Source organism: Crocodylus siamensis, chromosome 2, assembly GCF_052110815.1.
Source record: "Crocodylus siamensis isolate JL-2025a chromosome 2, ASM5211081v1, whole genome shotgun sequence".
Classification (NCBI taxonomy): domain Eukaryota; kingdom Metazoa; phylum Chordata; order Crocodylia; family Crocodylidae; genus Crocodylus; species Crocodylus siamensis.
Genome location: NC_143396.1, coordinates 228,005,132 through 228,031,292, shown reverse-complemented (window position 1 = coordinate 228,031,292; position 26,161 = coordinate 228,005,132). Strand labels below are relative to the sequence as shown.

The 26,161-nt window shown below is 41.3% G+C and overlaps 1 protein-coding gene across 2 annotated transcripts in view; it reads left to right on the top strand.

The window, feature by feature from the left end:
• The window catches only part of DPF3 (double PHD fingers 3), a 238,363-nt gene extending 220,110 nt beyond the window's left edge, over positions 1-18,253 (top strand). Inside the window, exon 12 of one of the 2 annotated variants that reach the window (XR_016440300.1) lies at positions 526-573. Coding sequence is in view for 1 of the 2 variants with exons in the window: in XM_090033272.1 (XP_089889398.1) it covers positions 526-596 (71 nt within the window). In the remaining variant the exon portion in view is untranslated. Of the gene's footprint in view, positions 1-525 lie in introns of both variants that reach the window. The other variant, XM_090033272.1, reaches the window with a different exon arrangement.
• Positions 18,254-26,161: the final 7,908 nt, after the last annotated feature.

Below are 26,161 nucleotides of genomic sequence, written 5' to 3'. Positions count from 1 at the left end.
ACCACGGGCCACAGAAAATGGCTTGGTGGGCCGCATGGCAGCCTGCCGGCTGTATATTGGACAAGCCTGATGTAGAAGAAGGAAAGATTTGATTGGAGGGCACTGGAATTTTCAAAAGGGATAAGGCAAGAATAATTAGAAATAGGTCATATAATTATGATTTATAACTTAAATACGTGGCTGTTTCATTTATTCAAACTTCAATAGAGAGGAAATCAACCCAATAGAGAAAAACTTTGGAAATTGAAGAAATAACCAAATTTATTGTTTAATCAGGAGGTGGTGGTTTAGGGTATCAAATTCAAAAGCTATTGTGGAGATGCACATGATAATTGGCTAAAAATTTTTGGGTGGTCTGGATAAATAGAATTGTTGGGAAAGGAATAATGTTGTATTTGATTTAGAAACACACTACCAGCTTCAGCGGCTGAGAATAGCTACTCTTGCATTGCAGCCATCCCTAGTGTGCAGTTGAAGCATATAGAGTTAATACAGTGCATGTGAGATTGAATTCTTTATTCACAGGGAGCTGGAGTTGTCATTTGTGCCGGGAGCTACTCAGAGAGAGAGCATCAGCTTTTGGCTTTCAGGCCTGAGGGGTTCCATCAATCAAGCTGCAGTTTGCTCTTTGACTTGTGGTACCAGCACACGTTTTTCCATCCAGAACACAAAGACACAACACACATCAAAGAGAATGGACACTCAAACATAAGAAGAGGTATCTACAGAATTTACTGTCGAAGAGTAGGTTTCACTAATACAGTACCTCCTGGGTTCTACTAGAAGGAACATGTCTGCTTTTTTCAATCCTCCTCTCAATGAAATCTTTTCACTGCCATGCATGGTTGCTGCTGTACTGTAATAGGCTCACATGCATTATATTAAGGGGAGAAATTGTTATATTGACATTGAGGAGTCCATTTTGTGTGGCCTTGTGCTCTTTGTTTGGTCTTCTTTTAAAAGAAAGAAATAGCAACCTATCTCCCAAACAATTACTGATGAGGTGCTGTGGTTGGGGTATTAGAAATTATGAGACTTCATGGACTTGACTGGAAACCTCTTTACTGCAACTACATTGTATACCTAGGCCGGCTTTGAAGGTGGCTTTATTTCTGTTCTTCCTGAGTCATGAATAATATAAGCATGTTGTCACTGACCTCAAATTCCCTGTGTGACAGTTTCTTTGCTGGGTATAACCTTTTGATTGTGCTGACTTTAGAATTTTGATTTTAGTGTAACTCAGAAAAGAATGCAATACATGTATACACACATACATATTCCACCGCATCTAATTTCTTATAATATACAGGGAGAAATCCTCGAGTGAAGTTGTTAAATAGTTCAGGCCAATAATTTTGTTTTGTCTATAATGAGGTGAAGAAATACCTCTCTGCACAAACCTGATTTTTTTGTTTTGCTGTCTAAGATTAACATTTTGGGGAGAAAAACCCTCTTTTTGAATCAACTCAAAATGAAAATCTTTCTAGTTTCTTTCTGAACTGAAAAAAAAAATACTTTGGAATCAAACAAAACATTTTATTGTGGGTTTTTAATGCTTTTAAATTAAATGTTGGCATTTTTCTAAATGAACATGTTTTCTGTCAACCCAAAGTTGAAAGCTGTGTTCTAAACACTTTCAAACTACTTGTCAAATACAAGTTAAATTTGCAAACAGTTTTGCTTTCCTACCTCCACAACTATATTTTTTGGCAAATACACTATTTGTTCCTCCTCCAAAACTCACCCTTTTTAGTGAGGGGTAAATAAAAACAGCTTTATTTTAATTGAACAATCCTTTATGGTTTATCATACTTAAATAGAATGAATTAATTTCTCAGGATCAGGAAAGGAATCTGACCAATTTAGTTTTATTGTCCAAGCTAAATGAAATGGAGATTAAAAAAAAAAAGAAAAACCTTGCTTGTTTTTGTTAGCAATCTCTCATTTCAGTAATTTAAGGTGTATTCCAAGTGTCCCCATAAGACTGTAAACATATTACTTATGAATCTGTTGAGTGTTCAAGAATGGTCTTTATCTGTACGTGATATGTAAAATACATTTATAAAAAGATTAAAAAGCTGGCATAAGAATAGGAATGTTGTATAGATTGGTGAGCATCCCAAGCAGCATGAGTGACTCGGGTTGCTTATACAAATAGGTAAGGACAGACAAGATTGTATTTGGAAAATCCATATAAATTGAAGCCTTTCTGCAATACCATCTCCACAAACATTTAAAAGAACATGATCTAAAAGATGAGTCCTTCTCTATCTTACTAATAACACCTTAAATTATTGAACTGAAATAAATTGTACAGCTTTTTTGTATTTCTCCATTTTACACGCACACTCTCCCTAACCTGTATTTCTCCATTTTACACACACAGACACACACACACTTACTCTCTTCTTTTAAACTTTTTGCACTTCTATCAGGTTGGGCACTGTACATAGGCTACTCAGTTTTATGTTTTTGCTTTCATAGATTTACACTCAAAGCTATCATATTGTATACACAAACCTAAAGAGAAGCGTTTCAGCCCCCCTAAAACTGTCTCTAAATTCCAGGATAACACGGGAACACTATTTCTAGTCATGTTGGACCTAAGGTACTCCTGGTAGAGCTGCATTGTTTTTACCCAGGATTGATTTGATCCATTAGTTTTTGTGGGAGAACATAGCCTAAGCTCAAAACCAGTCAACAGTGTTTTGAGAGAGTGCAGACACCCTTTGGTGTGTGTCATGCATTAGAAGGGTAAGATAGAAGCCACTGCAGCCATCTATTACGTGACCTGGCTGCCTCAGCCACTGCATATACATTCTCTAAACAGAACCTTTTTAAAAATGGTAAATGAGCCATCCTTCTTCCAACCCCGTTGGGCAGCATGCTGAAGCATTTCCAACTGCTCATCCCCATGGTTTCATGCAATTCTCTGAGCTGCCCTAGCCTGTCTGTTCTGCTCCCTTGTGCCATCTGTTAGAATCTCCTGGGGAGGGAGTGAGAGAAGCTGTCATTTTCCTCCTATGCATATCACCTTCGTTTTCCCTCGGCAGTTATCCTAGATCTGCACCAGAGATGGAGCATGCTGGAATAAGCATAGGGTGCCCAAACTTTCTACTAGGGAGTACTGTGTTGGCACCCTGTCAGAAGCGGGAGGGCCACATCTTGCATGCTTCTGTCACAAGAGGTCCATAATCTTCATATTTGCTTGGACTTGAATCTGCTGTGAGAGACGATTAGAAATTGCCTGTTGTTTTTGCTAAACAGCAATAAAAATGTGGAGCTGTCTAGCTATGCTATCACCAGCCTGTGCTTTGGGGAAGACTGCTGCAGCAGACCACCTCCTGAGACTCCTTGCTGCCTGTTTGGCCTGTCAGCTGCACTTTAGGTCCCTCTGAACAAAGCATTAATGGAACTGATTGTTTTTACTACTTCTGCACCCTATGTATGTCGATGTGACCGAGACAGTGTTAATTAGCTATATTCCAGAATCCACATTCACACCCCATTTCACTTTCTGTGGCTTTAAGGCATTTTACAGCATATCTTCTCCTCCCACAACTATTCTGCAGTGAGGATGATCTTTTCCTTTTGGAAATGTTTATTAATAGTGGTGCTGAAGTTTCATCATTAATGAGGTGTGACCAAAGGATAAATCATTAGATCTTAAATTGCAAAATATTCTTTACCATGTGAGTTAAGCTTAATAGGACCTTGCTTGTCATGGTCTGGTTACATTTCATTCTCTGCGGCTTTACTCTCACATCTCTATGTGCACAGACAGTTCCAGCTAACTTCTAGCAGCAGGTTAGCTCCAACGCTGCCACTTCACCATTCAGAAGTTCCTGCACCAAACAATTCCCCTCTTCTGCCTTATGCTAAGGCAAGAAGTTGATACATTTTACTCTGTAATAACTTTTAGCATAGCTGTAGAGCTGTGCACATCCTGAAGTTCTTTACAGTGGCACAATAACCACTCTGGAAGTAATACTGTATCTGTTTTACAGAGGCAGCAGAGAGCCCATGTCACAAAAAGTAGAAATGGGATTAGAACACTTGAGCCCTGATTCAAGTTCTAACTTTTGGATTCACTTCCCTACTGCACTGTCATTGGTGCAAACTTCTTTATAGAAACAGCCCCTAATTAGGCAGCATATGAAACAACATATAATCAAGATCTTTCAGGAAAACATTTCAGGGACTCTGACTTCATGCCACTCCTTGTCATGGCGAGGAGGAACATTTTGCATCCTTAATAAATGTCTGTCATTCAAGCTGGCACCATTAAATTCTCGCTCTATTTGTTTGCCTGTTTCACAGGACTGTAGCTCTTAAAGGCTGTAAAAAACCTAAATGAAAGTATTAAAAGTGAAAGCTTATAGTATAGGGGTACATCTGTACTGCAGGAAAAATACAGGTGTGTTCTTCAGTGAAGACTAGGCAACTTGGATTTTAATTTGGCACAGCAGCACGAGGATATAGACTTGAACTGACTTACTAAGGAAAACAATCTCAAGTTGCCTTGTCCTCACTGCTATTCCAGTCCGAATTAAATAACCTTGTTTTGCTAATCTGAATTGTTGAGATTGTCAAGCACTTTTTGCAACGGTGACTTATCCAGTAAAGACGTTTCTCCAGTTACTCTCTTATGTGACATTGTGGGCATTCAGTTATGTGAGTTTGTTGACAATATTTGATACGAGTAGAGTATAATACATTTTTTTGTTAATTGAGTCCCTTTGGAAAGAACAAACTGCTAATGGAAATGGTGGTTTCTGCCTCTCTTGAAGCCTTCAGCTTGTGACTAGATACATCTCTGGAAGACAAGCTTTAATCAAATCGAGTGAGTCAAACATAAGAATAACTGGGTGAAATTCTATGACTGGTGTTATGCAGGATGTCAGACCAAACGAGGCAGTTGTTCCTCCTGGTTTTATTATGAAAACACATTAGCTGGTTGATGGGTTCTGTGAAGATACAAGCCTTGTCTACACAATACATAATAGACTTAGAACATATTTACTTAAATGCTCACAAATTTAACCCTCCCCCCCATTTCTTTTTTAGCCCACAGACTGCAATTATAGGAAATAAGGGTGCAGGATGTTGCAAATTGCAAAAATTATCATCCTGGTACTTCAGCTTCCCAACACAAGTATCCTTCTAGGGAGGACTATCAATCAGTTCAACACATCTCCCAGGCAGCTTGGTCATGGCCTCATCCTGTCTGGCTCTGTTTTCCACAATGTATCATCTGATTCCAAGAAGAGATGCAGAGGGTAGGCAGTTGCTGCAGGTTTGTAGCATCCTACCTGGAATGAGAGCATCAATGAGTCAAAGCACAGGATCAGAAAAAAAGACTGCATCTAAACAGTTCCTTTCTCTTTGACACTGTGCATTGCCACGTTAATGTGCTTAATTTACTATTAGGAATGCACATCAATACCTCTCTTTCCATGTTAGCCTTTCAGTTCTAATATAGCTACAGAAACATGAGCTGTATCCCATTCTGCCTCAAAGAATCAACACCATTGCCAGTGGCTTACTTTTGATATCCAAGCCTGAGTTCACAGCAATGACAAGAAAAAAGAAAAGAAAAACAAAACCCACAACTTGGCTTTTAATGAATCCCTTTTAATCTGGAAGCAGAGAAAATAAATATGGCATCCCATAATGTCATTTGTACACATTCCTGTGTCTGACTAGAACCACACTTCATTGGGTTGGGAGGGAAATTTCTATTGCTATTTGAAGCCAGGAAGAGGTGTAAAATAATGTGGTGGTAGCAGGGTTTGGATTTCACAGTGGCTGCTCGGCAATAGCCTTGATGCTGTGCATTAAGCATTTTTTCCCCTCTGATCATGGGACATTAACTTCCAGCTCTTCCCCTTTGGTGCAGGGCCTGAAAATAATTAATAGTTTCTAAGGAAGAAAAATGAGCTGCTGATTTTTTCCCTCCCTTTCACAAAGAATAGGAGTACTTTGCATTCTTTCCAACAACTTTACGTGGTTGTTGAAGGTTAGTTGCTCTTCCTTTTGCCAATGATTTTACCTTCCTAACAGCAAAATGCCTTTGTGCTTTCATAGCACCTTACATATGAAAATCTGCAAGTGCTTTTTAGAGAGTGAGTTTTATCTCAAAATAACAAATGGCTCCTGTGGTTTCTCATGGAAAATGGAGGCACAGAGGTCAATGCCAACTTTTTCAAAAGTGTCTATTAGTCTGGGGTATCTCAAATGTTGGGTCCCCGGTCTGAGATTGTGTACTGCTTTCTAGAGATGTTGAAGCATAGCCATGTACTTACTCAGTAATCTGAACTGACCAGGGATGCCCACTTACCAGCATCTGGTTTATTGCTGATCTGGTTGGGGTATCACTCTTCCATAACTGTGTTGGAGAATGGCTCAAGAATGGGTCTTAAGTTAGGAAAAAAAGCCACTGTTTAGCTGCATTCATATGAACTAAATATTACTCCATGTAGCTTTTAAACTGCTATTCCTTGTCTTCTTTTCTGCAGTTTGAAAAGGGTTTATTAAAGTCTGACTCAACAAAAGCATTTCCTGTACAGCACATCATTGTGAGGCTGTTGTGGGTTCTCTACACCTACTGCTTGTTTTTTGAAAGGGGTCAAACTGGAGGAAAGAAGAGGGTGACTGTAGAAAGAAATATTAATTAAGCCTGTCACTGCTCCAGGGTCCATATCCTTTGAGCACAAAAATATCCCATGTGGCCCTGGGAATCATTTTATCTGCAGTTGTCGGAAGACAAAAGTATTTTATGAATTTGTGTTGAATTGGATAACAGAAAAATGCCCTTAGAGCAACATGTCTGTGTGCCTAATCAGCAGGCACTGAGATCTATAGGTCTAGAAAATAGTCTTTTAAGGGAGAAGTGGAAGGAGCTGGTTTTTTTCCACACATTAAAAACTAGTCTGGACGAATGACAGAGTACATACTAGTGGGAAGAACCTTGCATCTGGCTTGGGTGTAAACTAAATAAAAATGAAGGAGGACAAGATGGCAAGAAGATCATGATCAACTGAACAAAAGGAAGCTAATAATTTGAAGAGGGTAGTATATTTGTCCTGAAATTCTGGAGAAAGCAGTTTCAGTGGCCTATAGAGGGTGGAAGGCTGCTTGGAGAGGCACTCAGTGGTATCTGGTGCTCCCCCTGTCTGTTTGTTGTATCCACCTGTTGTGCCTGATCATCTGCTTGGGATGTAAGCTCTTTGGTTCAAGGACCTCTGTTGAGATATATAGCAGTACAGTGTTCAGAACAGTGAGTCAGAGCTGCCCCAATGCTACCAAATTACAAATATAAAAACAAACCTTTCCCATCCTCAGCTCCTATGATTATTTATTCAAATTGTTGGTGAGATGAGGTATGCATCCTCTAGCCCTTAAGGAGTCAAACTTGGGATCTAAGTAGCGAGCAAGGGCGAAGCAATAGGAATGGGGAAGGCAACATAATTTCATGAAAATCTTTTCCGTGTCCAGTGTTTTCATAGTTAACATCACAGAAGTTCTCACAACCAAATACTAAAAGACAGGGGGAGCCAATTTTATTTCACTTCAGTATGGGGGTGTTCTCATACTCACACCTCCATATACCCACATGTACATACTCTACGTCCACTGGTTTGTCAACAAGTTATGCTAGGTAGAGATTTTGTCTCCTCTACTAGAATCACGGTCCCTAACAATGACAAGAAATGTAATGTACTCTATGAAATCTCTGCCCACAGTCCCCAACTGCAATGCCTATGCTAAAATGACTTGCAGTGTAATAGATGGTAATGTTTACATTTTAATTGTCATCATTAGGCTTCAGTTCATGAATAACTGAACTGAATGGGAGAAGTTCCACCTTGTAGTGCTATTGATTCTTTCTAATTGCAGAATAAGAAAGTCAGCTGTACTGAAAGATTACTTCAGATGTTTAATCACAACCAGAAGGGGTAGATATTTTATTGTTTCCTGCTGTAGTCAGGAAATACAGGGTCAATTTCAGCTCCGACCTGTCTGATCTTAACAAATCACTCAACCTCTTTGTGTCCCAGTTTCCTCAGTGTATAAGGTAGAGAAAGTAATTTTTACCTATTTGTGCAAAGTGCTTTAAGACCTATGACAAATACTAAATGGATGTGAAGTATTAATGTTTACTATTGTGAAACCAAGTCACATTTGAAAATCGAGACGAACTACCCTCTAGCTACCTATGATGCTTTCCTCTCTTACCATGTGAAAATCGAGCAACTCAAGTCAGTGACACTGGACACAGTGATGAGATTCAGGTGGCATTCCAGGAGTTTCATGCTGATCAGTCAATGTCCTTCCCTGCAAACGAAATAAATAGCTTTTGTTGATTGGCTATGTTTCCTCATTCTGGTCAGAGAAGGACAGGAGCTGGGACTGGCAGGCAGCCAAATCCATCTTCAGTGATGATATAATTACTAATAATGACCTCCAGCCCAGGCAGCTAGTTAAGTGGCTTTTGAGGGCACGCACCAACCCTAGTCTGGTTTATATAAGATAAACTCAATTTTGTTGGAGTGGATGGGAGTTTATGTCCTTTAGAGAAGCAGATCTTCCTGCTCCCCAGGGAACTGTCCCATAAGCAACATCAGCCCCCAAATATGTCCCTGTCAGGATTATCATAACAGCACATTGTCCCTCAGGAACATTTCGATTAGCACAAGGACTTTCATTTAGGGACAGATGGTGAAAACCTCATTTTCACTGCTAACCAGTCACCACAAGCACAGGCCCGTTAATGTCAATAGCTCGGATAGTAGGGTGCTACTTACCATAAGCAAGAATGAGCAGGTTTTCTCCCTGGTTGTTAATTAATGGAAAAACTGAAAGGGCATGATTGAAAACAATCAGCTGGTATCCTAAGAGGAATGTGTGCTCACTTATATTAGGTGAACCATGTGGTGGGAGAATATGGAGAGGTGAGTGTTGGGAGAGGGAGGCTATGCACAGGACTGAGTGGTAAAGGAGTTGTGCTATATCCCTATCTCTCTTGGTGAATTCCTATTTGGTCTTTGTAAGTCATGGGAGTTTACTGTGGCTCACTTGAACTAGCTGTAAAATGGAGACAATAACACTTAGTATCATGGCAGCAGAAGGGGTTTTCTGCAGGGCTTATGCCTTAATTTTACAGAAGTGAACCTTAGAAAATCAGGTCACAAACTCATTAATGTTTTAATGTGTTTTCAGGTCCTTGGGTAGAAGTATTGTTATATTATTCACTGGTGCATTTAAAATATTCACCCTTACTGCTATTTTGGAACACAAAAACTACTTTTTTCATCTCCATACAGCCTCCCACAGGTCTTATAAACTCAGCATTAAGCAGTATTTCATACCTTTCTGATTGTAGCCTTTTTCACATCTTGACATCCTTACAGTCTTTCACTCGGTCCAGACCCACTCTTGTCTCGGTTCACTGAAACGGATTTTAGGCTTTACATCTCCAGTGAATCGAGAGCTGGACTCCATCTTTTCCAGAGGACTGTAGTTCAGATTCTTCTCCAAAGTCTAAGTGACTGATAATGCTGACAAAGTCCATTTCAGGTTATTCACCTTTCCACGTCCTGTGAGAAATTTTCTTTGTCTGGTACCAATATAACAGTGTTAGCTTCTATCTCACCTGCACATTCTCAGCAAATATCATACTGGGGGGATTTTTTTTTGTCTATATGAAAGGGATTTTAAATTGTTAGCTAACAGGAGGGAATGGCTGTGTGTCTGTAGTAATGAAAATCAGGATTTTGGTTTTCTTCAAACTGGATGAGTGTCAAATAGAAGATAACCTATCCCCAGACATACACTATCTTTCATAGCTTTCCCCAGAAACACAACAAATGGGTAAGTTCTTTCCTCACTCTTTCATTTCTCTTGCTCCTATGTTCTTATAGAAAGGCAACAGTCAGTCAGGAATTTCCAAAGGCCAACCCCATTCAAATTTTGTTGAGGAGCGCTGTCCTAAGCCCTGTTGTCATAGCTCTTTTCCTTCTCTTAAACTAAAACCTTACTGAAATTCTTAAAAACTGGGCAACCCAGTAACAAAGGTGGTCCCAAACCAGACCAAAACATCAGCTCTCAATAAATACCCCTAAAAATACATGTGTTCAAAAGATTCATTTTACTATGGCATCCTTTACTTTGGAGTGGCTGAAATTCAGATATTGAGTTCATCAGTATTGGGAGTTCATATACTCTGTATTTATACTCTTAAAATACTCTTTAAAAATGAGGGGGGAAACATTCCAGCTCAGCCTTCCTCTCCAGATGGCATTGCACTGTACTGTCTTTCTACTGCAGGAAAAGCCAAGCATGGCTCCCCTTTGTTTATGTCTTTATGTTTCCAACAGTGTCACAGATAGGGTCAGCAGCATTGCACATGCTCCTGGGAACAGTAAGCAGCAGTTTAGTGACTTGCTGCTGGAAGGGGAGGCTCAGCTTTGTTTAATGTGTCATGTTAACATGCTGGCTCATTCTTGTGCTGTTTCATTAACTGATGACAACAGAAGGCTTACCAGACAAGATCAGGTGATCAGCTGTAAGGAGGTGTCCTCTAAAATAAATGTTTTCTCTGTTACTTGTGGTAGAGTTGGGAAGATGTTGTAGGCATGATGGTCCAGGAAAAATGCAAGAGACAAGGATTTTTGTGGGTGATATCTTTGATTGGATCAACTGCTGAGCTGGGAGGGATACAGACAAGCTTTTGGGTATGAAGGCCTGTGAAAGAAGCAGAGACACTCAGGGCACATCTATACAGTCTATTAATGCACAGCAATAAACTCCAGCACATATCGCTCCAGAGTTTATTGCTCCCAGGCACCATGTTTTAATGTGCGCCCAGAACTGCAGCACACTGTGCTGGATTGGAGTAGCCCTGGCTAGCAGGAGACTTGGGGGTCAGCTTGCCAGCCTGGGGCTGCTCTAACCCAGCTCAACATGCTGTGGAGGGGCTGGTTGGGGCACAAGAGTGCTCCAGTGTGGAGCTAGCCAGCAGGCAGTCCTGGATCTGAAGCACCACCCTTGTGCCCCAGCCAGCTGTGTCAGTGTCTACATATATGCTGCTGTGAAGTAAAAAACTCTGCCACAGGATAGTATTTGAATTTACACGTACTAACCTGCAGTGGAGTTTATAGTTTACTGTGGCCTAATAGGACTGCATGTGTAGATGCTGAGACATTTACTGTGGAGCTAATTAGGCAGCTACACAGTAAATGTCTCGTGTAAACATGCCCTCAGAGACCTTTCCCATGTCTGCTCGTGCTCTTCCAGCATGAGCAAGCCAATGGCAGCTGGCTACTTGAACTATTGTCCTTCTCTCATAATTAGTGATGGGTACAAGTTAAGACACCAGACAGAAACAGCCAAAATTGGGAAACTGAATCTGGCTTATTATTATTGGCCCTTAAACTAGTAATGACACAAACTTCTTTTTCACAGTGGAAAAGGAGAAACAGGCTAAATCCTTTTTGACAGTATGGCACAGCATATTGGAAACTGTTTTGATGTTCTAACCCTTTTCAGTTTTTTTATAGGTACTCCATTAATTATCCAGAAATACTCCAATTTACTGATTACTGCTCATTACGGTACATACAGTTTTGTAGTACTTATTTAAAGCGGAAACAGACTTAGAGGTTTATACGAACATTACTTTACTATGAACGAGGAAGAAGAATAGGGAAAGGTCCTAACTGTCCTCATTAAAAGTGTAACAGCATTTTGGGATAATGGGACAAAGTATTACCTCCTATAGCAGTGTTTCTATGCTATTTGGATGTAGTTTTAAAATCCAGTGGAGGAGATAGGGAGGCATTATTGATACAAGCCAATGGCAAATACATTAAAAGGAATTTGATCTATGATTTAGATCCTTTACTGGTGCAACAGATACAACTCCACTAATTTTGGCGGAACTGAAGCTCTAGCCCTATGTTTTAAAGAGACGAAGCTTAAAGTACTGGTATATTTGTGACCTATTCAGTAATTTAGGTGCTTTAGACATTAAACCTATACTTACTACCTCATGTTGGTTTTCCTTACAGTTGAAGGTGCTGTACATGCATGAGAAAATAGGTGTTGATATGCCTGATCAATCAGTTATCCATCTAATCTAGAATCCTCTCTCTGACAGTGGCACCAGCAGATGCCTCAAAAAAAAAGAGTCAATAATTCCTGTAATAGATACTTAAGAAATAAACTACCCTGAGGGACATTGTCTAATACCAGGAAGTTAGGGGTTGGCTTTTCTATTTTAAATGCATTACCTTTCATTTTCAAAGGATGTCTCCTTGTTTTAATATGAGGAGAAAGGCTGAATAGAAATACCTGATCTACTTGTCTAGATCATTATTTTTAATGCACCTGTAACATGCCTTCTCTTATCCATCTCCATTCTAAACAGTCCCCAACTTTTCAGTCTCTCTTCAAACGATAACTTTCCATTCCCCTAATAATTTTTGTCCCCTGAAGTAACTCCATTTTAGTGATAGCTTTTTTGAGCCAGGGTGAGCTGAAGTGAACAGTATTTGAAGTTGTGGTGTGTCATTGGTTTGCACCGTGGCATTAAAATATTCTCAGTATTATTTCTGTCCTTCTTTTTATACTGCTTTACCTTGTGGACACTCTGCAACAGTAGCTGCCCAGTGAGCAGATGTTTTCACTGACACATTCATAATAGGATTTTCCTTGTAATTGTTACAGTTAGAACAGGTTAACTTAGAACCAACCATTTTATAAACAATTCAAACAAAGTTGCAATCTCCTCCCCTGATATTTCTGCTGCCAGAGTTTTATCCAGATGCTACAGCTGGGGGGTATGGTCAGGTTGACCAAGTATGAAATTATATCCAACACAGCTACTGCAATAAGGAAGCCAAGATATTTTCTAGTAACAACCCTCCCAACATTGTTCAATGTATCACATAGACAAAACTCTGGTTCCATATCTGGAAGCATTCTTTCATGCTTCTCATGAGCATGTTGAGTATTGTAGATACGTTAATCAAAGCTCACATTAACTTGCACGAGGTATAGAAGAGTGACACCCATTTCACAGATGGGGAAATTGCAGTGCAGAAGGATTAAGGGATTCACTAAGCACCCCATTGTCTCCTGACTTCCAATCTCATGCCCTAACCACAAGGCCACCTTTCTTTCTGTGACAGAGCCCTCTTCCTTTATAAGAACATAGTACAGGGTTCTGTAGTAATTGTTAAAATGCAGCATTTACAAGAAGGATCCTTTAGTATCTTGGTCAGTTAGTATAGAACACTAAAATAAAAAAATACTATCATGTATATAGAACCTGACTAAGACATTTAAGAAACAATATGATAAACTTCAATGCTTTGGACAATTTTATTGAAAGGGATGGTTTTAGCCTTACAGTATCATGGCAGCAGAAAAAAATCCTGACCTCCTTGTACTATATAGTTTCCTAAATTCTTTTTAAAATTAACATGTTACTGAGGATGAAATGAAAGAAGTAATCTTTATTAAAAGTAGAGTTTAAAAGTTTTTCTGTTACTTTTCTGCAGCACAAAATTTTGGAGCCCTACATTGACTGAGTAGGGTGTAGTGGCAGAGTGGTTACAGGATATTGCTATAGCTCCAGAGGTATGAGCTTAAGCTTCATTTTAGACTCAAGCTAATGGTTGCTCTCCAGGTGACTGTAAATGGAAACCTGGTCATTCAGATTGGGAGTCAAAGCAGTTGGATGTGGTGCTAATCATATTGTTTCCTTATATGCCATTGGCTACAGAAGCTGGTGTGTCTTAGCCCTACTAGCCAATGCACTCTTAGGTTTCAATGGACCTTTGACTTCTTTTAAACGTGGTTGGTGCGTTTACACGTGTCCCTATGTTGCCGTTGTTACTGCATTATCATGTAGTACTGCCTTTTGGACAGCGCAGTAACAGCCCATACTGCACTGTGCCTGCTGCACACCATTATTTTTAGCCGCTATGTTGCCATAGCAACTCGCTATACCGAGAGAGCATGTTGCTATGCTGTAGTGGTTGGAAAAGTGTGGCCTGCGGGCGGGATGCGGCCTGCCAGGCCATTCTATCCGGCCCACTGGGCCCCTAAAAATTTAGAAAATTAGTATTTATCTGCCCCTGGTTCATGTCATGTTGGTTTGCCAAAAGTCAATAAGTGGCCCTCTGCCCGAAATAATTGCCCTCCCCTGTGCTACAGCAATGTAGTGTCACATGTAGATGCACCCGGTGGGCATTTTTACACATGCTCTGGGGGCGGAAAGTGGGGGGAGGGGAGTTTAATGAGAGCAGCTCTGAGAGTGCCTGCAGCATCGTGTGTATTCAAGGTCCCGTGCTTCAAAATGGGGGCAGGGGACACTTTAACTAAATCTCATTTGATGAGCTTTAGTTAAAGCACCCCCATCCGCATTTTGAAGCACGGGGATGATAAATACACGAGATGTGGAGGCTGCTACAGTGCGCTAATTAGCATTCTCCAGCAGACTCAGTCAAGTCTGATCCAATGTGCTGTAAATATGGGTTGTTGGAGCAGCATCACTGCACATCTACAGGCACCCAGTGATTCTGTTTCATAGCTGGGCCCTGGTTGAAAACATGCTTCCATCTTTAAAAGCAACTCTTTAAAAGAACCGTGAGTTCCATATTCACTTCATCTTACTAATTTCCATGTTAAAATCTCTTGGTTGGCAACTTAAAAAAATATTTTACCATCTGAGCTCTGACAGGCAATTTGGGGTTTTTCAGTCTTGCACCACGAGTAAGAAAAGTTCCACAGGCCAGATTAGGTCATCAGTAACAATGGACATCTTTTCAGATTGTCCACAGAAGCATCTTTGCAAACTACTGAGGGCTAATAGGGTTGTATAGGTGTCACAGAAGGCACAAAGCAGTCTGAAGACAATAGAGTTGGAAAAATGTCTTTTAATTTTGCTTTCAGAAACTCCATTACTTGTGAGAAATGCACCAAGCTTGACTCTTAGCCCAGGCTGCATTTGTAGACAGGGGAGATGGGGAAAAATACAGTTTCTTTTACCAGAAAACTGAATAAACATCCTATAAAAATCATGAAGGTACAATTTGGCCTGTTAGACATACACTCATTCTATACACACATTTTAGGGTGAAGCTAAGCCTTAAATACTCTTTCTTGTATAAGAAGAGTTTGACTGAGGCCAGTAATATACTTGACTGTTGTAGGTGAATCCTCTTATTTACTTTATGTACCGTAACATGCAGGTCCCCATCCCACATTATGAAGAAATCCTGGTTCTGTTTCTTGACTTGGTAGCTGCATACGAAATTACTGACATTAGGTCAGCACACTTTCCTAGTCCTTCCTCATCCTCTATTAGCTGGCTGTAAGGCTTAGGGTATAGGGACTTTTACCTCTAGGTCACTTCTGGCCTAGAAAATGTAAGCAGTGACTGGATGCTGCTGATAGCTGCTTGGTGTCCTGTATGCAATAAGTAGGCATTCCTACTGTCATTCGCAGTGGAAAAGTGTCAGTATTGCAGAAACAGTTGGCATGAGTTGGCTCTTGTGTTGATGTTCTTAGTAGAGAGGCCAGCAACTAAATGACAGTAAAGACTGAGCTATTTTTAATCCCCAGGTTAAGACTGAAGGGAAACCTGAGTTACTTGCATCTGTTTTGTGAATTGAGGAGTTCAATCAACACTAAATGTATAATACTTTATTTATTTAAAAAGTAGAGCAGTAAATATGTCCAGGCTCCTAGCACCTTACTCTGGAAATGTGTTTATAGTTATGTAGTCTTTTCTACCCTTATCCCTTTAGGGAAGAAGGATTGTTTTCAAAAAGGGCATGGGCCAAGCAAAGGCAGGTGGCTGGACAATATTGAGAAGGGACATTCATCCCTTATCCCAGCATCTGAGAGAGAAAAGGTTCTCTTTCTTCTGCACCACTCTGCATGATAAACTGAACTGAGGTGGAAGAGATTTTAGTTTGAGTTAGTCAAAAAGTGGAAGTAGCAAGGAGTATTCTGTCACCGTTTACTCTTGTGGTTTTTTAAATGGACGTTCTTACCCTTTTCCAAACTTATAATGCCCTTTTCCATAGTAGGACCATCCTAGGGGACCCCACATCATTCCTCTCACATTACACAACATGAAATACGAAGATGGTCAGAGGTCTATCCCCAGGTTGAGAAACCCTGATCTTTTTTACTGTACTAAGTGAAATTATCGGAACATGGTGACTCTATTGAAATCTCTCTTAATGTGTTAACTGTGGTGCCAAGCTAAAATGGGTGAAAGAAGACAAGATCCATAATGTTTAACAAAGAAAGGCAATTTAGGTCATCCTGAAAAATGGATGGGCCTGAGGAAGCTTTCTAACTTTCGGCATGTTGGTGACACCCCATTTTCCAGAAACCTCTTCTCCAAAAGTAGTTGTATGGGCTTCAGTAGCAGAAGACATTTTTTCTTTTGCTCTCCTGCTTCAAACTGGAAATGTTTGTTGATATACATTTGGATTTTGTGGCTATGTAGGGGAGTCGATTCTACCATGGCATAGCTAGACCCTGGGGCTTCTTACTAAGATAATCTAATGCCAGTCAAGATATCCTATGAGGGAATCTTGGCCTGGTAGCAATTGAAAGTCCCCAGAGCTTTTGGTTTTCAAGGGAAAGGTGATGCAGAGGGAACAACTGTTTTTCACAAAGCTTTGTTGGAAAAATACTACAGCCTCAGATGAAGTTTCTTGTCCTGTTAATCCCCAGCTAAATGCAGAATGCCATGTAGAGGGAGGTGGATATGTCCCACATGGATGGAGCAAGTGAAAATATGATGGAACCACACATTCCAAGTCACTACTTTAGGGAAAAAGGCAGCTTGTACATGCCATGGGGGTTTACTTTGGTTTAATTCTCTTTAAACTGTAGTGGTGGATTTTTAAAAACACCGCTTCAATTTAGGGAGAATTAAACTGAAGTAAACCCCTGTGGCATATATACAAGGGTCAGATCCAATCCTGACTTGCCTCTCCAGTGGCCAGTGGTGAGGGGGGGGGGCAGCTGCCAGTGGACCAAGCAGTCCTGGAGCTGCAGGGGGGATGGTGCTTCCCACCATGATGGAGCAGGGTGCTCCTCCCCCAGGTGCTACCTGCCCACAGGCACCCGGTCCGGGCAGTCTTGGGGCACTGCAGCCATTGAGGGAAACACTGTCCTCCCCCCCGCCCCCACAGCTACGGAGGAAAGCACTGGGCCTCCATGCAGCTCAGGCAGGCAGGCTCCAGGGAGGGGAAAAAAAAAAGATCAAGCTTGCCACTTTTTTTTTTCCTTCAGTGGAGCCTGCCTGCACAGGCTGCTGTTGGGCTGCCTGCATGGGCTGCCTGCAACCAGCCCCTGGACTGCATGAGGGCCAGTGCTTCCCTCCATGGTTAAGGTAGGTGGTGTTTTATTCTGCTACATCCCAAAGTCATTTAATGTGCAATACACCGGTGACAGTGTAAACAGCCACACCATTAAAGCAGTGCAAAAGGGCATTTAAGCGGCTTTAAAAGCCAATTTTGTGGTGTGTACAAAAGCCCAAAAGCTCCCCCTTGGCATATGCTTTGGTGGTAGGTTACATGGGACTATAGAGACTTGGGAACCCTACATTTTAGATTCCTCTCCCTTTTGTTACAAGCATATTGAAAGATGTTCACATCTCCAAGAGTAGAAAAAAATATCAATTTGTTAGTTCCCTCTAATTTCTTTCCTTTTTCAGCTATATACAGTACCTCCTAATTGTCTGTTGCTGGCCTGTGTGGGGCCTAATTGGACTTTACAGAATACTGGGTGCATCTCTGTTTGCTGCCAGGACTGCATAGTACCGGTGGGTACTGCACAGTCATTTAGTACTTGCTTTAGCAAGTACTAAATGACTGCATGGTACCAACTGCGCAGTGGGGTGCATGTGTAGATGTGCTCACAGTGTAGGCTTTACTCTGGCGGCTAGGGATTACAGGTGAGGGAAGCAGTGCATTTTTGTAAGAATAGCTCTTTATGTTATTTTCTCTACTTTCCCCTAAAAATTGTGGGCCTTTTTTAAAAACTCTGAAGTGACTGTATTGTTACACTATGTGTGTATGTGTATGGTTTTGTTTTGATCTGACCTGCCTGGAAATGCCCTTTGATTCTCCATCCCAGTTTTCTAATGTGAAAAGCCCTGGTGTCTTTTGTGGGGGAGGTGGGGTGTGCGTGTGTGTGTGTGTGTGTGTGTGTGTGTGTGTGTGTGAGAGAGAAGGGGTGGGTGGGTGGGCAGGGAGGTTACTTTAAGATGACTTTTTTGAGGTAAATGTTCACAGTGTTGAATATGTGAACATGGGATGGGGTATCAACTCACTTTACACTTATAAGCAATTATGTTCCTATCTCTTCAAAGAGAACTACCTTCCTTCCAAAACCTTTGGGATACTATGCTATGTAAAACTACACGACAACACAGTTTAAGATGGATAGCGAAGCTGCTATAGTTTAGCTTTTACATACTGCAGGGTAAGTGAAGGCACATGGATAGTTAACATGGAATAGCTATAAGTCACTGCCCCCTTTTAACTTGCTGTAATATACTTATTAATTTCTCCATATCTATATACTGGGTTTCTCCCTATCAGTAGCTGAAGATACAGTGCACCAGATTTTCAGCTGATGTAAATGGCATAACTCCACTGAAGCTGATGGAGCTACTCCAGTTTGCAGTGGTGAGGATGTGATCCCTGTATTTGGCAAGTTTTGCTGGTTAAGAAAACTGGGAAAAGTCCTATATTTGGGAGAAGGAAAAGAGAAGAAAAGGGCAATGAGTGCTTGGACCTCTCGATTTTACAGGACATCTTTGATATTCACACACATTTGCAAGAATATATTCCAAGCATCTTACTGTTATTAGTATCTTGTACTGTAGTTTGTTAGTAGTGTTGACTCCCTTACCTAGCTAATATTTTGTTGCAACTTAGAGAAAGTGTAAACACTTAAAGAAAACAGGAGTATAGAAATTGTATGTACTTTTTTTTATATTAAAGCACTTCAAATAAAATATGGAAAAATGCTGTCACTGTGCTCTTTATTGTGTATTTAAACAGATGTGTAGAACCAGAGAGCAATGGCTTTTTTCATGGATTTTTCTCTGTTTACTTTGTTTTCTGTAGCTAAAGAAGGAAGGCCAAAATCTAAAGAAAACCTCCCAATGCTGAAGTTTATTCAGCAAGCAAAGAATGCTGGTCAAATCTTTTCTAATATACGATAACAACTAAGGTTGGGCCTAGACCCCAAATATGAACATTCCCAGATTTTGGGGAAATTCAGATCCAAATCTTGAATCTTCCAGTTTCTTCTGTTACTCAGGTCATCTTTTGAAGATGATTCAGAAACAGAGTTGATACCTAAGAATTAAGCAGTGGGACAACTACAGAAAGAGTCTAGAACACTTTCAGTTTTATAATGAGGTAATTTGGAAGATAATGAGATGCTCCAAAGATGCAAAAGTAGAGGGAAAAAAGTTCCTCTTCTATAAATACTTCTAGGACACTCATAAATGGTAGACTTTCTCTAATTATGCAAAGTCAGTCTGCAAATGGTCCATATTACATATTTTAGCATTTTTCTCCTTTTCCCAGCCTACATGTTAAATGCATCTGTCCAGCTACCTGTACAGACCACCTTACCATAGTGTTTGAATGCCTAAAGTAGGTTTCTCTATCATGGCTTAAGATTTGGCATTCAAAGTGCGATACTTATTACCCTATTTTCTTTATTTTTCTGGAACATATGTTTTGTACAAAGATAAATTACAGCAAAGCATATACTCAAGGGGTGAAATATTGACTCCATTAAAGTGAATGGTAAAATGGGGGTTGGGTTTTCACCTTATGAGTATCTGAGCTTTTATAGTTTTCTAGCAACTGTTATTCCAACTCCAAAAAAGTAAGGCTTTTTTTTTTTGAAGTGGTAGAAGTTGATGTAATGGCTTTCTATTAGGTGTTGCCAAAAGGGTCCAAGTGCAAATGGTTATTTTGATACCAAAGCCAGCCTATTGCTTACAATTGGGCTGCTTACATTTTAATTCCCTCTTTATTCCTAGGAAATGAAAAGCTTTGTAAACTGAAATAGCCTGCTTCCCAAGGCTGCCTGCCTTGCACTGAGATGAAGAAAGGCCTGTCAGTCTTGACAAGATGCTACCGAGAGCAGAAGTGCCTACAGTGGAGCCTGACCTTGGCAAGCAGACAGGAGACCCAACATTCACAGCAGCTATGGCTCATTATAATAAATATTTCATGGCAGAGAACCATAGAGTTAGAGGGGAAATGAATGGAGGACAGGGTTCAGCTTGTGACACAAGACGATGTGACTGGACCTTGTTTAGCAAATCTGGAGGCCATTAAATTGACACTCCCAATCTATATTTACAAATCTATATTTATTTATTCTCTTGTCTTGTGGGGAGAAAAGATAATTAAAATCACCTTAGGCACCCTCATGTTAATAATGGACTGTCACACATCAGGATGATGCTTGCATATTTGCATAGAGCTGGCCAATACTGCCTGCTAAAAATTTTATTTTTTTACCTGCGAGACATCTGGGTACACCTAAGCTCCATTTCCAGCACAGAGCAGGCTGAGGACTCCTAATACACTGCCTTTTCTAATGACTGTTATAAGGCGATAAAGACAGGGACAGTAACTAAGCTTCAAGCAATTCTGTACATAGCATTTTATTTACTGTAACACAGACTAAACTTCAACACCATAGAAGCTTGATTGATTCAACCTGGTTTGGAAGGCAAAGCTATTCTGTTCACGGCAGTAATCCTAACAAACCCAACCTCCTCTGTAGTGACCTTGAGCTAGAGAATGACTGTGCATATGGTGTGAAGGCCTTGGCACTACTCCAGACAGAAGGTCACTCCTGTGTTGCATATCTGCAAGGATTCCTGGCTTCTTCAAACCCGGGCCAAAGCTTAGACCATGACAGCTGCAGCTGTCTAGCAGAAGAATCCCTTTCAAGACTTAGCTGATAGCACCCCTCCCCCTTCAAATATTACACTGCATACAGGTCTCATATGAAAATCCTAAGGGACCTATCAACACCTTCAGAGTTTTATCAAGAGAGATTTGCCCACATCCTAGCAATTTCCCTCTGAGATTTCAGATTAGCCTTCTGTCCATACAGCTCCATATTTAAAAGCTCCTCTGCCAGATTTGTGTGCCTAATGCCTTGTGTCTGATGCTCCCTTGCAAGCTCTGACTTGCATTTCAAGCCATTGGCACTTCATTTGGTCCAAAACAACAGCTTGTCTCCAAGGTATGGTCGGTTGAGTATTCATGGGCTAAACTTTAGGTAATTAGCATTGTTAATGTTCTCTGTGTGATATTACAGCTGTGAGTCTCATTAAAATGGTCTCCTGGGAGAGGCCAGCAGAAGAGTCAGATGTCAGCTTTGCATCATGTAGAAATGGCTGCTTATTAATTGTGAGGGAATTATTTGTTTAAACACTGGGCTTATTTATCATTGGTTTCCTTATTTCCTACAGCACCTGATATTCTGACATACATACTGAGCTCTAAGGACAGCACTAGGCATAAGCTAGATAGATGTCTGCCTAAGGTACCATGTTCAGCAAGACTCCTGGCCTGTGGGAGAAATTTATCTGCAAGAAGTATCTGTCTAGATCATGCTTGTGCTCTGAGAGCCCATCTGTGTAGTAAAGGCAACAGACAGAATTTGGGCTCAGGAAACACTCATGCTCCAAAAATCTTATCTTCTGTATGCAGACTGCATGAAGAGCTGTTCAGTCAAAAGATTTGGCTTAGAGACCTCACTCCTGGGTGCACAGATGGTAGGAAAAACTGGTTGGCTAGCAAAAGCTCCCTACTTAAGGGCATTTTAAGAGTAAAAGGAAGGAAGGAGAACCACAAAAGTGTGCATTGAGGCCAGTCTGAACAGAGAGATAAGAAAAAGGAAGCAAACAACTTACTTTTTTGACTTGGGGGTAGATTTTTTTGGTTTCTTATTTCCAGTGTACCTAGAGGCAGCCTGGAATGCTTCTCTCTCTCTTTGTCTCTGTTTGTCTCTCTCTCTCTCTCACTGTTTGTTTCCTTTATTGCTATTTGAGAGTACAGGCAGTGGTCAGATGAAGAAAATAAGATGCTGTTGCTCTTCTGTGCTCCACCCACAAATAGCCTCTGCTCTTGAGTCACTAAATGAGACACTACTCACGCAGATGGAACAGATATGCACAATATAGTCACATGTGTACTCCAAACTCCATTGATTTCCTTTAACCTGGCTGCTCTGGCTGTCCTCTGTTGACAGACAGTAGGGTAGATTTGCATTTTAGGCTGCTTGTACACGCCATGGGGGTTTAATTTGGTTTAGTTCTCCCTAAATTGAAATGGTGGATTTTTAAAAACACCGCTTCAATTTAGGGAGAGTTAAACTGAACTAAACCCCCGTGGCATGTACACAAGGGTAGGGGCATGACCTTTAGCTATCTCTTCAGCAGCAGGAGGGGGCAAAGGGGAGAAGCACCATGGAGGGAAGCACTGGGCCCCCGCACAGCTCAGGCAGGCAGGCAGGGTCCGGGGAGAAAGAAAAAAAAAAAAAAGACCAGGCTCGCCCCCTTTTTTTTTTCCTTCGGTGGAGTCTGCCTGTATGGGCTGCCGCCAGTCCCACAGCCCCTGAGCTGCATGGGGACTGCCAAGCCCCCAGCATGTCAGCTTCCAGCACCCCGTGCACTGTTGAACTTTGTTAGGTAGCAAATTAAAGCACCTTGGAGATGTTTTATCTTGCTACGTGCCAAAGTCATTTAAAGTGGAATACACCGCCAGTGTACAAACAGCAATGCCATTAAAGCAGAATATGCCGCCGAATGTGCAAACAGCAATGCCATTAAAGTGGTGCAAAAGGGCATTGAAGCTGCTTTAAAGTCAAATTTTGTGGTGTGTACAAAGGCCCTTATAGACTAACCTACAGATTCACAACATTTCTCCATCTTTTGGTGCAACATAGGTAAGTAAGCCCCAGTCTTTGCCAGCACTTGATTTTTGTTGGCTTGTAGTATTTCCCAAACATCACTCATTTGTGGCAGCATGATGACCTCCAGTTAATGGCAAATAATACTTCTCTGCAGCACCTCCCTCTTCTCTTGGAGGAATAAAATGCTTAACAGTGTTGGCATTAAAGTTGCCATCACAGGACATCTGAAAGGAAAGAGCCAATTCACATCTTGCAGAGGTATTGTTCTTGGCTCTATAGTCATGGGGATAGCACAGCACTGGTGGCATTGTCACATTTTTGAGGTTTCCTTCAGGCCTATAACAGCTAGAGTTGCAGTTCTTTTGAAATGAATTTTAGTAGTGCAAAAAGCCCAAATGCAGACAGATTCTAATATGGTGCTTAGGCCAGTACCAGCTATTTCCAAGTCCCAAGCATAGATAGCAGAGAGCAACATGGATGATTATGCTGGCCTAAAACCCGATCTGCAGAAACATTGTTTATCATATAGAATCCAGATTCTTCATTATTGTTGTTTCTTTAAAAAATATTATACCAAAAAACTAACCGCTTGGGTGGAACAACAGGTTTGAGCAGAGCCTGAAACCTGCCTGCAACCCAGAGTTCTCTTGCAGCTCAGCTTCACCGGCGTTCTGCAAACTTTCCCTAGCCTTCCAGACTTAATTTGGATGTCTCCATCCAGGCCACAGCCTGTCCTCCAAGTGCCACCTCCTGCTGGGCTCTTGGGAAAGGTGGCCAGTTATATACCTAGCTTAAGTGGTTACAGTTCATGCAGTCCCCTAGTAACAGTGCTTCCAAAAGTATGTTTGTGGTGCCTTTGCACAATTGCTGGTATTTTGTTTCCCATCACTTGCTTCATCGCCAGAGTGGCTTGTGGCAGTTTGAGGGTCTGTTTGCTTATGTCCTTGTTTCCCCTGCAGCTTCACATGGTTTTGGCAGGCTACTTAGATGGGTTAAGATAGTGGCTCAAAATCCCTCCCCTCCTTTCTCTGTTATCCAATCAGATTTCCTCACTAGTTCAGATGCTTTTCTCTCCTTTCATTAGAGAGGGATTTGGCTGGGGAACAGGGGAAAGAGAGAAAGGGAAAGAGGGAACAGCAGCAGAAGTAGGGATCTTGCTGGGAAAAAGGTCTGGATAGGGATGCCTGATGGACTGGGGAGGGTTGAGAAGACTAGTGGACTGAGAAATCAGGAGCTGGGGAGAACTGCTGGACTGGGATAGGGATGGCAGACTAATAGCCTGTAGGAATGGAATGTGTGTAGTGAGCTGTCACTTTGCATAAATTATGCAAACCAGGCATGCAAATTGTGTGATGTTGTCTTGGTTTTAAGCTGTGTTAGTGTAGGGAGGTTGGCTGCTCCCGATACTGCCACTGCAGCAGCAATCAAATGAAACAATGCCTTTCCCAGAGCCGTGCTGACAGTATCAGCTGTCTGCACCCAACCTCTGAAGTAAATGAACACAGCCACAGCAATGTTGTCTGGAGTGGAAGCACAGATGTTGGGGGGTGGGGGGATTAGCTTTTCTCAGATGGAAAATTATTATTTCCAGAAGCTTCCAAAAACTTGAATTGCTATGCCAGGATAAGATGTATGGAAATAAATAGGTGTATGGAAAGTAGCCTAGCACAGTATGTATATCAATCTGTCTGTACCATCAGTGTTATTTTCCATCACTTAATACTTTTCCCTCTTTGTTCTTAAAGAATTATAGGAAATGCCAGAGGGCAACCTCATGCCAAAGACCCAGCAGGGGAAGCATAATTGCTCTGGACCAAGTCTTCAGCTAGCGAGCACAGGGGAGTGCCACTGACTTTGTTACTCTGGTTTGTCCCTGCCAAGAGTCTGGCCCTAGGTGCTGTAGTGCTCACAGAAATGTCAACTGCTTAAAAAATATACCCTGCACCCAGCGCTCCTTTTCTCATCTCTCATGAGAGATGATGATATTGATTGGACTTTTCTTTTTCTGCAGAACTGATGTTAATAAAATTACAGTAGATCAATAAAATTACATTTATTAAACTTTGTCCAACTTGATGTTTTAGGGTATGTTCCAGCACAGCTGAGACCAGATAAGTGATATGTCCATTATTTTGAGTCCTACAAAGCTCATGGAAAGCATGAGACTGAAAGGGAGCTGACTGGATCTGAGACCAGCTAACTTTTGCTTCAGTCAAAGCTGTGTAAAGGTATGCCAGGACCTTGAACCTGTTTTCAGCAGCCCAGTTGGTGAAATCAACACCAACAGGGCTTCTGAGAACACACGCCATTCCTGAAGGTCAGAACAGGATGCCTCTCCTAGAGGCCTATGCTCACGCACAAAGAGCACTTTGAAAATTTGGTCTTTGCTATATACAGACAAACCAGATTGCTCTGCATTCAAAATTTAGATCCAGATTTGGAATGACCCTGAAAAAAGGGGGATTTAGAACAAGGGATTTTTATTTGACTTATGATATGGTCGAGGTAGAAGCTGAGGGACAACTTCAGATCATTGGATCATAGGAAAGTAGAGCTGGAACGGACCTCACAAGGTTATCTAATCCAGGCCCCTGCTCTAGGAAGGATCATTTGTGATTAAACCATCCCAGCCAAGTGTCTGTCTTGAAAACTTCTAAGGATGGAAATTCCATGATTTTTCTAGGTAGCCTGTTCCAATGCTTGACCACCTCACAGTCAGAAAGTTCCTCCTAATCTCCAATCTAAATTTCCCTTGCTGAAGTTTGAGGCCATTGCTCCTAGCCCTTCCCCTATGGCTACAAAGTAAAGCCTATCTTTATCCTCTTTTTAATTTTCCTTCAGGTATTTGAAAAATGTTATCAAATCCGCCCCCTCTCCCCCCAGTCTTCTCTTCTCCAGGCTAAATAGCGCTAGTTCTTTTACCAGTTCTGAATGGAGCAGCAGAATCACATCCCTTGATTTGCAAGTGACACTCCTGTTAATATAATCTAGTATGCTGTTGACGGTTTTTTGGGCAACAAGAGCATGCTGTTGGCTCATACTCAGTTTACTGGGCGCAGACAGAAGAGCAGCTCCCTGTTGCACCTCAGTGCTTTGCAGGAAGCACTAGGAGTTGCAATGATCCCTTGGACCTAACAGAAGTTTCCTGTTGGGTCTGGGAGTT